Raw genomic sequence first — 12,256 nt, 5'->3', positions numbered from 1 at the left:
TGGAAACCCGCATGATAATTCATAAATGTGTGTCAGTTTTGACCCATAAAGTTCCCTTAAATTCCTATATATTTTGGCCCATAAAGTTCCCTTAAATTCCTATATATTTGAAAACTTTCAACTCTTTTTTCTGAGAACTGCCTTCACAGAGAAAAAACCCTAAATTTACAAGCCCCACATAATCCCATGGTTGATTAACACATGTGTTGGTGTGTGGGGATAAATTTCTGAGATGGCTATCATTTTTTGCTAACATGAAACTTGCTGCTTTCTGGTGCCCCTGCACATAAGACTGAAAAGAAGCCCTGAAGAACTTTCAGGAGGTAAAGAACAGTGTGTTACTCAAAGCTGTAGCTAAAGGGAGCCAATAGCTGAACATCTGATTCGGGAAAGTGAGGGTAGCATTGACTGGTATCATTGATTGTAGTACAGAGTGGCATATTAGAAATTCTTTTAGTTCTCCAGGATTTTTTTTTAAACTTTCTCTTTTTGTCCTGGAGACATGTACTCTATTCCCAGAAACCAGAGTGAGGGAACGTTCCCTTTGTTAGTCAGAGTCCAAGTTGTTATTTGGAGGCTGTGGAAATTTCACCTGGGGTTTTCATCTGCAAGAGAAGCCCTAAGGAAAAAATAATATAGACTGGTCACTCCTGGTGCATGCAAGGAATGAAAAGATGAAAAGCCCTTGTAATGCCTGTTCAAGACAACATATGAACTGTATTCCAAAAAGACTGATTGCTTATCTGTCTTATGAAATTACTTGATTTTTCAAATTTTAGAAATGGTTCAATTTTTTTTTGAGGGAAAGAATTATTTTTTTTCTTTAAGTAAGAGTATAGTAGCTTTTCACAAAAAAAGAAGAAAAACTGCACTACAGCCCTGACTACCTTAGGAATATCAGGACATAGTCAAACATCCCTTTTCTTGTTTCCAAGTGGAAACACTTCAACACTTCTTCTGTCAACATGACAGAAGAAAACCCAACCAAAGCCAAACCAAAAAACACAACCCAACCGAAACTATTAATATCCTGTGAAAGAGAAAGAAATCTTTTCATGTTGAATGTGTCATGATTTTAGTACAATGAAATATATTTCTGAGTGCTAAGGTTAGTGCTGAGGCACATGAATACATCTGTATAATTGACACTGTATTGTTCAAATATACAGATAAATTCTTTAACTTGCTGGCAGTTTGGAAGGTATATTCAAATATTTCTAATGGCATTAATCTTTCAGGTTTCAAATCTTCAGGTGACATGTCCAAAATTTGACTAAGTTAAATAAAAGGCAATACTATAAATAGCATATCAGGAGTCTGTTTCACAGTGGCACATAAAGATTGTCTCAAGTGGTTCAGTGAAACAGATCACAGAATTCTGAAAGTGTTACTACAGAAATGTATTCCAAGTATTTTGTTACTTTTGTGGGAGTTTTTTTTGGCTCGGTTTATTTTCCATGTTTGAACCCTGATTTTTAACTTGCTGTTTTTTCACTGTTTCATTCTGTAATCAACTCTGGTGTATCACCACTGGGATACACACACATGGCTGTGCACTGTGTTGCTTGGCCTGAGACCCAGTTTGTAGGGAGCTGAGATATTTCAGTCTCATTTAATGTCGCCGAACTGGGGCACTTGACCTAGTGGTCATAGCAGCCCAGTTATCTGCTGTCACTGTGTGATCCCACGCACCAGCCGCGAGAAATCGCTGTCATGCTGAGCCAGGGGGTGTCCAGCATCCTGCCAGAGAGCTCTGTGCCCTCCCACAGCTTCCCTGGCTTTTTCTGGCATTTGGAAGAGCTCTTTGCCCCCTCAGGTCTCGGTGTCCCTAACAGGGTTTTCTGGTGTGAGCTGTGCTTTAAGCTGAAGGCAGAGCACTGACTGATTGGTGTCTGCGCAGGACAGTGCGTGGGGAGTGTTTCAGATCTGTTTTTTTTCTGAAGTAGCTCTCCATTTTCCACTGAGTGGCATCAAGTGGCTCCTATGGCCTACTTACATTCCATCTCTGACAGTGCAGTATCTCGTGCTCAGCCTTCTGTGTTTCCACATTGCCACATGGGCTATTCTTCCTCTCCCCTCCAACCCTTATTTTTAGTTTTTTTTTTTTTTTTCAGTTCCCCAGAGGTAATTCCTTTCAAGCTGCAGGGCTGAACTCCATATTTCTTTGGAGTGGGACAGATGGCATTTCTGGATTAAATGTGTTTGTCACCACAGGGATGGTGGACAGCTACTTGTTATTCTGCAATTAAAACTGGATTATATAATTTTCTATATCCAGAGTAATTTTTACTGCTGATGAAAAATTGTAGACATTTCTTGTTTGCAGTGCCAACTTTTGAATAACCTAGAAATTTTTTGCTGGTATGGAATTAAGACACTCAATGTTGACAGCATTTTCTATTCTCTCCTTCTAATTTTGAAGTAGAAATGCAGAGCCAACCAACTTTACAGATATAATTACATGTTTCTATTTTGAGCCAATTACTGTAGAAAGTATGGGAAAAAAGTGGCAACAATGAAGAAAATTATTTACTTTTAAAGTACTTGTTTTAGGTAAATTAGCAAGTAAAAAAGATATGTTTGTAACTCTGATCTCTTAGATCAGAGAACCAGAATCTGTTCTAAAGCATGCCTGAGTTATTCACTGATGCCTTTCTCCACTGAAACAGAATTCTTGACCTTAGTAACCAGTATGTTTGGGCCATAGAAAAACTTATGTTTTTCGAAGTGTTGAAACTCCCAAATAAAATTTATTTGGCAGATATAGGAAAGGTGACAGCAGCAATACAATATTCTGTGATGATGATGGATGGGAAAACTTTTTCTCACAGATCTCAAGCAGTCGTAGATCAAATCTTTACCAGGAAACATCTTGGTGATGAACTGTGGCTGCTCTCGGTAAAAGTTTAGCAAGTGAGTAAATCTAGCAGTGAGACTGCTAGATTTCTTCTTCATTGTGGTTTTAACCTATTTTGGGTAGAGGCTAAAGAAAGATGGGAAAAGTTTTTCCCTCATCCCACAAAATTGGGTTTGCCAAACAAGCAACAAAATTCATCTTCTACCTTCTCAGCATTTTTGCTTCCTAGAGATCTGCAGAAACCAATTTGCTTTGCAGGAGAAACATAATAGTGTATCATATTGATATGCTTTTTACAATGTTGCCCATAAAATCATTAGATTACCTTATATACTTCAGGAAAAGTACATTTAGCTATGCGTACTCATACCCAAATGCATTCATACCCATCTAAGTGAATTTGGTAGTAAATGAATTCTTGTAGTTTAAATTCAGTACAGTTGACTTGTGATCACATTTCTCTATGAAATCCTATTTAATGACATTCCCAGGTAACCTCATTAAGGCAGTTTGAGCATCCCAGGAGACAGTAGTTATGTCAGGACAAACCTCCTCAGGTATGTCTCTCTCTCCTTGAGACTTGATTAAATTGCAAAATCATCCAAGGAGTCCTTGAAGTTCAGAAGCTCAACAGCTAATAAAGGTTTTACCTTTGAAGCGCTATCCTAGAGTATTTCTTTGGATACCTTTTGTTCCTTTGACTTCAGGAAAGCTGAACTCCTTTGGGCATGGCTAGATGGAGCCCTCTCCTGGCCAGACAGCATGGAAAACTTGGTTGAACATGAATATGTCCTAACTCCCGTGATTAACTTTACTGTAAATAAAATAAGTACAAACTGTGAAAGAGGTGCTTCCTGGCAGAGTTAGGTTCCAGTTTTGGTTTACAAACATAATATACCAAAATTTAAAAACCAACTATATGGATACTTTCTATGATACTTTATTGTGCATTGTATGAACAACTGAAGAAGAAGATGAACCACCGAGTATGGCCCATTACTATAGCAAAGACATAGTGGTAATCTGCCATTTTTTGAATTACAACAAATTTTGGGTGAATCATCCCTAAAATACTGTTTTACTAGACTGACATAAGATGGATGTTGGTGTTTTGTTTGCCTTGTGCTGTGACAAACTCAGCCCTTCTGTGGCTGGATGTCTTCTGTTCCAAACAGAGCCCTGTCTTCTGCTTGGGACTACCAAGGCACCAAAGTATATCCACCTTCACAATGTGGATTCATCTCTTGGATAGTAGATTAAGCTATTGTAGCTCAATGCATTTTTTTTTAAATGAAAAGATGTAATTGACATGAGAATGATAACATTTCTGTCTATGAGGGCTTCCACACAAAACTAGACATCAGTAAAATTCTTTGTTATTTGCATGTAATCTCTGTGATAATAAAGCTAAGTAAAAACATTATTCTCCATGAGAGTCAATCTCAATACTGTAACAAGGTGCTTGATATTTTGGGGCCAATTTTCCTTTGATTTGTTTCAATATAGGATGCAGATTACATAAACCACAGTATTATGTATCTGTACAGGCTGCTTTATTGTACCTGAGAAGATTTTACTGTTGTCTTTTCAATTATGGGCAGATACACATATCAAACTTCTTGAAGCAGCCCGAAATAGAAGTCTGGTTTTATTTGTTGTAACACAGCTGAATTCCAAGTTTAAGGCTTCTGTTTTAGTGCATGAAAGATGTGAAATGTGAGCTATTTGGTGCTGTCAAGAGCTCTGGATGAACATAACTTTTTTTTGTGTGAAAATAAGACATCTGTTCCTTATAGCTGTATTACACCTGAAAACTCTATTACAGACACCTCTGAAATTTATCCTTTTTTTAATGCTTTAAAACTGAAAATAAGTGATTGAAAGTTGCCTTAAACAGACTTCTTTTATCCACTTTTTTTTTTTTTTCCTTTTTTGGTGTTTATGGTGAGTCCTTGCACTCTGGTTTCCTTCTGTAGAGTGGAGAAGGCAATGTTTGCCTACCCACCAGGGAAACTTGTTAATGCAGGTGCTACTCTTTTTTTTTTTTTTTTTTTTTTTTTTAATTAACTGAGTCTAAAGGTTTTATGTAAGTATTGAGATGTTTTAAAGTTCTTGCAAAAACAGATTTCTCAGGATATGAGCACATGGCACACTTTGGAACAATACTTTAAACTCTGGTGCAGCACCATTATTTGGAGCAGGTGACATAAATGACTGTATATCAGAAGCTGAATGGGTTTGTGTTCATTCAATAATTATTATGAATTGTTAACAATCTTTGTCTAAAATTTGTGTATACACCAGATGTTACTTTCAAGAATGTACTAGTTTATATAATTTGTTCAAATTCAACAAAATATTTTAAAATATTTTGCTAGGAATTTTTGCATGGGTAAAAATACAGAAGGTGTAAGAAATTTAATTTTTTTTTTTTTTAGGAAAATTGATTTTTAAACATCTTTGCAGCTACAGCTATTAAGTCTGAACTAATTTTTACTCTATTGTTTTTTAGGGGGATCAGATATTGAATACCTAGATTTTTATAAGCCAGTGGTGTGGTTCTGGATCCTTGTTGGGCTTGCTTACTTTGCAGCTGTCCTCAGCATGATTGGAGACTGGCTAAGAGTCATCTCAAAAAAGACAAAGGAAGAGGTAAGAATATTTTGAAAGACAAGAAATATGCCTTTTTTAAAACTTTGAATAGTAGCCAGGGGAGCTTGTGACTGCTTTTGCTCTTAGGGTCAAAGCTGTTTGTGGATGAACTGTAATGCTGCAGCTCAAACTGCAGGAAACAGTGTGGCAGTCCATTCAAACATACAGTGTTTTATTTCCACATGTCTGCATAGAAATTTAGATTAAATGCATTATTAAATTAAGTGTATATGAACAGTTGCACTTGATTTATGGGGGAAAATGTCTAAAACTACTGTTCTAGGTAGTAAAATGTAGGCCTTAATTTTTAAGGCAAAAATCATTCTGCTCGGTTTCTATAAGGGATGCAGGTATGTAAAGAAAGTATTTAAGTGCTTATATTTGAGATACCATGCATTATAGTAATAAGAAAATAATTTTTTTGTACCATGTTAGGTATTGGAATGAATTATTTAAATATCTCTGAGTATATTTTAGCATAATAGCTTCCATAGAATTATTTGATCTTTGTGGTCAACTATATTACTTTCAATTGAAATATGTTTTCACGTGTAAATTTCACTTGTTTTCACTTTTATTTATTATTCCAATGATATAATAACAGAATGTGAAATTTTGTCATTCAAGAGAATGTCCTGGTTTTGAAAATGTTAGAGGGTAAATAAAATTTCCTTCAATTGTAGCGTGCATAGTTCAGGTTTTACTGGAAGTCTGAGAAATTAATTTTGTTTGAAGCAACATATTATTTCCCACTAATTTAGCTTGAGTTCTTTTTCACGCATCAATTGGTTTATGCTACTCAAACATAAAAACTCTAATTTGTTTTTGATGGAATGAATATGTTGGCCACTGTGCAGTGGCCTGCTACTTACATTGTTTTGAATAGTTTTCCTAGCTGTAGGGCATGGCATCAATGCCTAGATGTATTCCTGGCAATGCTTGAGTTCCCAAAGCCTTTGCTCTGACGAGTAGCTTACCCCTCCATGCTTTCACTGACTGCAGTCCCTCAGGGTGCCTGCCACCTCCTGAGCAGGAGCAGGGGCGCTGCTGGCAGCAGGCAGGAGGGTGGGAGCTGGGATCTTGGGCAGGATTAAACCCACTTTGTAAGGAATGTGGGATGGGAAGCCCTTTTCCCATTGCCCTTGCTGTGCTCGTGGCTCTGGGGTTACAGACAGCATGGGGACAGGTCAGCTGTAAGCACACTTTTAGCAGGCAATTCATAACCACTTAGCCCTGAAGAAGAGGACAATATTTATTTGAACAGTTTCACTTCAAGAGTGCAATCTTTTACCACATGCTGTAAATTTGAAAGGGTATTTATGACTTCCCTTCCACAATGGGCTTTCCTAGTGCCCTCCACAGATAGGGAGCAGCAGGTATCATCTGAGCATTCCCATTTGCAGGTTCAGCAGCTGGCAGGACCATAGTTGTGTTTTCTAGAAAAGCACTCAGGGTCTCTTTAGCAGCCAGGTTACATGGCTTACACTGGCTGCAGGGAAACCAGGGCATCCCTTCAAATACCAATAACCTGCGTGGTTGTATTTGGTTGTTCTAAACTCAAGAATTAGGTTGATCTTGCCCATTTTCTCTGCAATAGGGAGAAGCAGGAGAACACTGGAACAGGGTCATAGCACCAAGCCTGCCAGAGTTCACGAAGCATTTGGACTCTGCTCTCAGGCACACATTGGAATTTTTGTGCAGGACCAAGAGTTGGATTGCAATGATCCTTCTGGGTCCCTTCCAGTTCAGGATATTCTGTGATTCTAAGAGTGGTGTTTCCTCTGGGCAGTCTCCTGCTAACTGTTCTCAACTTGGGGTATTTCCTAAATTGTCTTTAGTTTCCTTGGGTTTGGATGTTTTGGAAAAAAATATGATGTGACTGAGGCACTATATGACTTCAGTCTTTGCAAAAGTATTCTCTAGGTTTGTTTTTGCTGTATTTTCTCAGACACTGTTGACACATTTTAGTTCTTCACACTACTTCCTAGAATTAATCTGATCTTTAACCTTAGTTTTCTCATAATATTTTCTGTTATCCAGAGATGGTAGTATCTTGACTATATAGTTAACTATATAACACACCGAGGTTTTAATCTTATAATGATGATAATGTATTAAGTATGTTTGAAATTTGTAGCTCTTTGTGAAGCCATTTCAATATAGACCAACTCTGGAAAAGATTCAAAGACATATGAATTGAAGAAACCCAATAAAATCTCTAACACATCAAAAGCATTCCTATTTTTATCAGGGAAAACTGTTTGCCAGGTTATGTAGTGCAGTGCTGAGCTTTCTTTTCTCAGGCACTGGGAATGTGTAACCTAGTCCATCTTTTCATTCTTTCTCACCTTCATAGTCTAAACAAGCATATTCATTTTGTCTACAGCAAGGAAAACCTCGTTCTTCAGATGTATTCTAATTCTCTTGGCTGAGGCAGGTATTGGGAATTCTGCTGTATACAAAGTCTCACGTGTGTTAGGTCAGATTAAAGACAGACATAACATAATTCAATTAATCATATCTCTGATGGTCAGAAATCTCTACCCCCTACTTCTTAACCCATTGCTCAGGCATGTATGAGAATTCATAGCAGAAAAAAATTGCTTTAGCAGTTTAGAATTCTATAGTTTTAACAATGGCAGAGACCAATTTGAGAATTGAATTATGAGACACCTTAATTTTTGTGGTAGTTAGAACATACAAAAATATATTTCTGTCTTCTATCCTAATGAAGGTTTGTAGGAAGAAAACAATATAAATACATTGCATTTTGTTTTAAGATTGGCTATAAGCATTTTACAAATATTCACTTTTACAGGTTTCATTTTATGATAAAAACTGCTGCTCTTAGCTCATTTTTGCTATCTGCCTGAGAAAATCTGTGTGAACTCCTCAGCTGTACTGAAGGCGTCTAGTGGAAATGTAGTTATCAAGTCTCTTCTGTGCCAGCAGAAGGCAGATGAGACTGAATTTCTTGTCTTTTTTTCTAGTTAAACCTAAATTTCCAGTGGACTGTTCCAGCTTCTATGGATGCAGATTATAGCAGAGGAACTTCTCTGGAGTTCCAATATCCATGAGCGCAATGAAAAACCCTAGTTCAGAGTATGGAGTGTATTTTTTAAACTGTCTTGGGGAAATATTGTCAGTCCTCAGAGAAATAACCCCTTCTACCTAAAAGTAATCTGTGAAGTGAGAAACAATGTTATATATTAAAACCTACTGAGATATAGAGCCCATGAAAAATCTACAGAACTTTGATCAATGCACTCTGAAAACTGAAGCAGTTTAATGTATTTCCTAGGGAATAGGATGCTGAAAATCTTCCTGAAAATTATGGGAATTGGTATGGGTATCAGCAAATAAACAAGGTTTTGTATAGGACTTGTATCCTACTTTCCATGAAGAAAACAGTAGTCTAACGTGTTTTAGATGCAATAAGGAGTAGATCTTTCAGTAGTGATAAGTTGTGCTGGTTTCAGCAGTCTAAGTCAAAGCAGCAAAATCTAGAGAATATTACCTGAGTCCAGAATGAGACAGAGAGGTTGTAATTGTTCTTCTTTACTTCCCCCCAACAACCAAAACTATATTTCATCAGAGCTATATCTCTTTTGGTAGGCAGCCATAATCTGTTTTTTCCTTCTTCCTACAGTCTGAAGTAAAAAGTATCAGTAGATATCAACATATTTATGGCACGAAGGGAAGTCCTTCTTATTCCAGGGAGGAAGCATGTTCTTAATGACTATCACCTAAAATCTACAGTTCTATCCATATATTTTAATGTAGTTGTGTTGTTATTAGGAGCAGTTTACGTAAGATTTTGAGGTAATAATGCATTTCACTGTTTCAACAAAATAAAACGTCCTTTTTTTCCAGTATACTACCAGGAAAGTTTGCCATATGCAAGTGGATCTGAGACGAAAAATATCTGATCAGAAATGCACTAATGCACAGAACTGCTGTATTTTGATATTAAAATCCAGATAACCAGTATGTCAGTCAGTTGCTCAGGTGGCTTTTGTCTCCTGAAACACTCTGGAGAATTTTGAATGCATCAAATGAGGAGGGAAGTGAAAGACAAGTAGAGACAGAAGTGGGAGTTTTAGAAGGATGGATCTGGAAGCAGCTCATACAGTAAGATAGATGAAATGTCAGAAAGTCACTGGAACATGCTGTGTGCTGTAATCTTAAGTAGGCGATCTGTCTCTGAAGTTCAGCCTCAGCTATACTAGCTTGCCTTAAACTCCCTCCTCTTCATTATTCTCTACACTCTGATTACTCAGAACACTTCTAAAGTGTTCTGATTTCAGTCTCTTTGAAAGGTAAATTTTCAGCAGGTTTTTTTTCCTTGTCATATTTTTACTTCTGTGTGCAGCAGCTTCTGAATTCCAGCATTTTCAGCAAAAATGCCTACCCAACCAACAGTCTTAGTCTTTTGGGCTATAGATCCTGTTCTCTCCGCTCTGTATCAGGAGTCCAGGTGACATCGGCTTAGTTTGGGCAAGTGATTTTTTCAGTCAGTCTTTTGAATTGAACAACATGCACCCAGTTTTAAAGACAAAGCCTAAAATTTCATGAGAAATAACGCATTTGCTTCTTGTGGAAATTCAAGAGGCAGTTGCTATACTTGATATTTATAAACAAACTCAACAAATTTGACTCATCTGAATCATCATTCAGTTTAATTTTCTTGGCACCAGTGACAGAGCTGTCACTCAAGTCTGTCAAAACAGAATTAGACTTGTCATGATGATGCCATGGTGATTATTGCACTCCCTATATTATTTGTTGTCTTTTTATTAGCTTCAGGCTGAAGGTGCTCACCCACTACAAGGGACCCAGCATAAAGAAACTAGACCCCATTTCTCATATCCCCTAAAGAGGGACCCTAAATGTAGGCTGTGTGCATGAAAAGATGAAAAAATTAGTGGACTCAAGTGAGAAACAGTTTTGAAGGGTTTTCAACCTCCAGGCAAACAGATTGTCCTCAGAGGCTGTGCAGTGAGGGTGTATAGCCAAAGAGGAGGAAGACATTGCTCAGCTGTTCAATGAACTCTTGACTTGGTTCTCCCTGTTTCAGGAAACCAAATCTGCTTACTTAGAATTGAAGATGGCAGAGAATAACTCTTCAGCCTGGTGGTCAGAGTCACTTGCTGGTCCATTTTGCATTGTTTCAAGTGAGATGGGTCAGCTTCTGTTGAAGAAAACTCATGTTTGGACTTTTCCTTTTCTTATATCCCCTCCCACCAACCCACCAGCTCCCCCACCTGCCAGCAAAAGAGAACAGACACATAATCCAAAGCATAAAAGAAAAACAGGCCAAGACAAAGCTAAAAAAACCCCAAACAAATCCCAAACAAACAAAAACCCAAACCGCCAACTAACAGACACCCAAAAAACCAAACCAAACTGCAGCAGTTTTGCAAAGTTTATATCCACTAGTTTACTGAATTGGTCAGGCTGATGTGATGGAAGTCTGTTCCTAGAAAGCACTGAATTGGAAATATTTGTGGGAGGCAAGTATAGTGTCAAAGCCATGGCATGCAAAGTAATTTTGCAAGGCAGTGATTAATAAGGGTAACAATTCTAAGATGTGCAAGCAGGGAGTCATCAAGTTTCTGTAGGAAAGTGGTGCTACTGCTGCAGATGTTAAAAGGTATATTACTGGAAAGCAGCCCCTAGATTTGTTGTCTACACTTCAGGAAGAATTCAGAGAGCTACAAAAATGGTAAGGGAAGCATCTGAAAAGAAATCTGTCTTGCATTGAGAGGTTTTTTTCCCACTACATCCAAGATGTGCAGAGAAGTTCATTTAGGAGGGAACAGCCATGTTCAAAAAGGTGATTGCTTATAATAATTTCTGTGAGATGGGGAGAAATATAAAATCCTTCTACAGTCAAAACAACTGCATGTCTCCAGCCAAATTTGACTAGCAACAGAACAAAAACCTCAACCAAAACAAACCCAAAATAAAAGGTGAGAGTACAGTCTCTCTGTAGCAGCCCAGAGCCTCAGGGATGTATAAAGAGTGGTATTAGTGTAAGGAGGAGATGGAAATGAGTGACCTGGTTCTGAATGCAACTTGATCTCTTCCTTTCTATCAGTTAAAGTTATCCTGGTGATGTTCCTGAATCTGCCCTAGCAACAGTCTGTAATACTGACTTTCTATATTGATCAGACTTCTCAAAGTCTGCTGTAGTAATGTGTGCAATAATGAATAGAACATCTTGTTCTGAGAATTAGAAATCCAGGAAAACTAAACAGCTGATGGCTTTTGACACACTTTTGAGATCTTCCCTCATAGTTTTGTGTACTTTGGACATGTAATGCTTGCTTCACTTCAGATTCAGCACACACACAGATAACATCTCCATAGTTTTGCTGTGGTTACATTTATATTTGTCACACCTCTTAGCTGGTCATGCCAGGCATGTAGAGACTGCTGTTTCATTATTGCATATTGAGTACCAGGTCCTGGTGGGATGCTGATTACAAGAGATGTACTGCCAAGTACACTTCCATGAGGAGCAGCATGGTCTAGGGCACAGGGACACTGGCAGTGTTTCTCTTGCCTGGCCCTGCTCTCCCACAGTGTTCAGGAAAGAAAAAAATTCCACCAGTGGATGATCCATGAGGCAAGGGAGTGAAGGCAAGAGCTATTGAATTTTCAAATATAAAACTAGAGCAAGAAACTTATATTTCATAATAATAGAAATTGATTAAAGAGACATCAGTTACAGCAATGGCCTTT

The 12,256-nt window shown here is 37.8% G+C and overlaps 1 protein-coding gene across 2 annotated transcripts in view; it reads left to right on the top strand.

Annotated features, from left to right (window-relative positions):
* Nucleotides 1–12,256, top strand: part of KCNK2 (potassium two pore domain channel subfamily K member 2) — a 128,552-nt gene that overhangs the window by 106,689 nt on the left and 9,607 nt on the right. For both annotated transcript variants that reach the window (XM_033055111.2, XM_033055112.2), the window contains one exon: nucleotides 5,370–5,509. In XM_033055111.2, coding sequence (XP_032911002.1) covers nucleotides 5,370–5,509 — 140 coding nt within the window. The remainder of the gene's footprint in view (nucleotides 1–5,369; nucleotides 5,510–12,256) is intronic.

This window comes from Catharus ustulatus, chromosome 3 (genome assembly GCF_009819885.2).
Source record: "Catharus ustulatus isolate bCatUst1 chromosome 3, bCatUst1.pri.v2, whole genome shotgun sequence".
NCBI lineage: Eukaryota > Metazoa > Chordata > Aves > Passeriformes > Turdidae > Catharus > Catharus ustulatus.
Note: the sequence above shows the minus strand (reverse complement) of the source record. Positions and strands in the feature narration are given on the sequence as shown.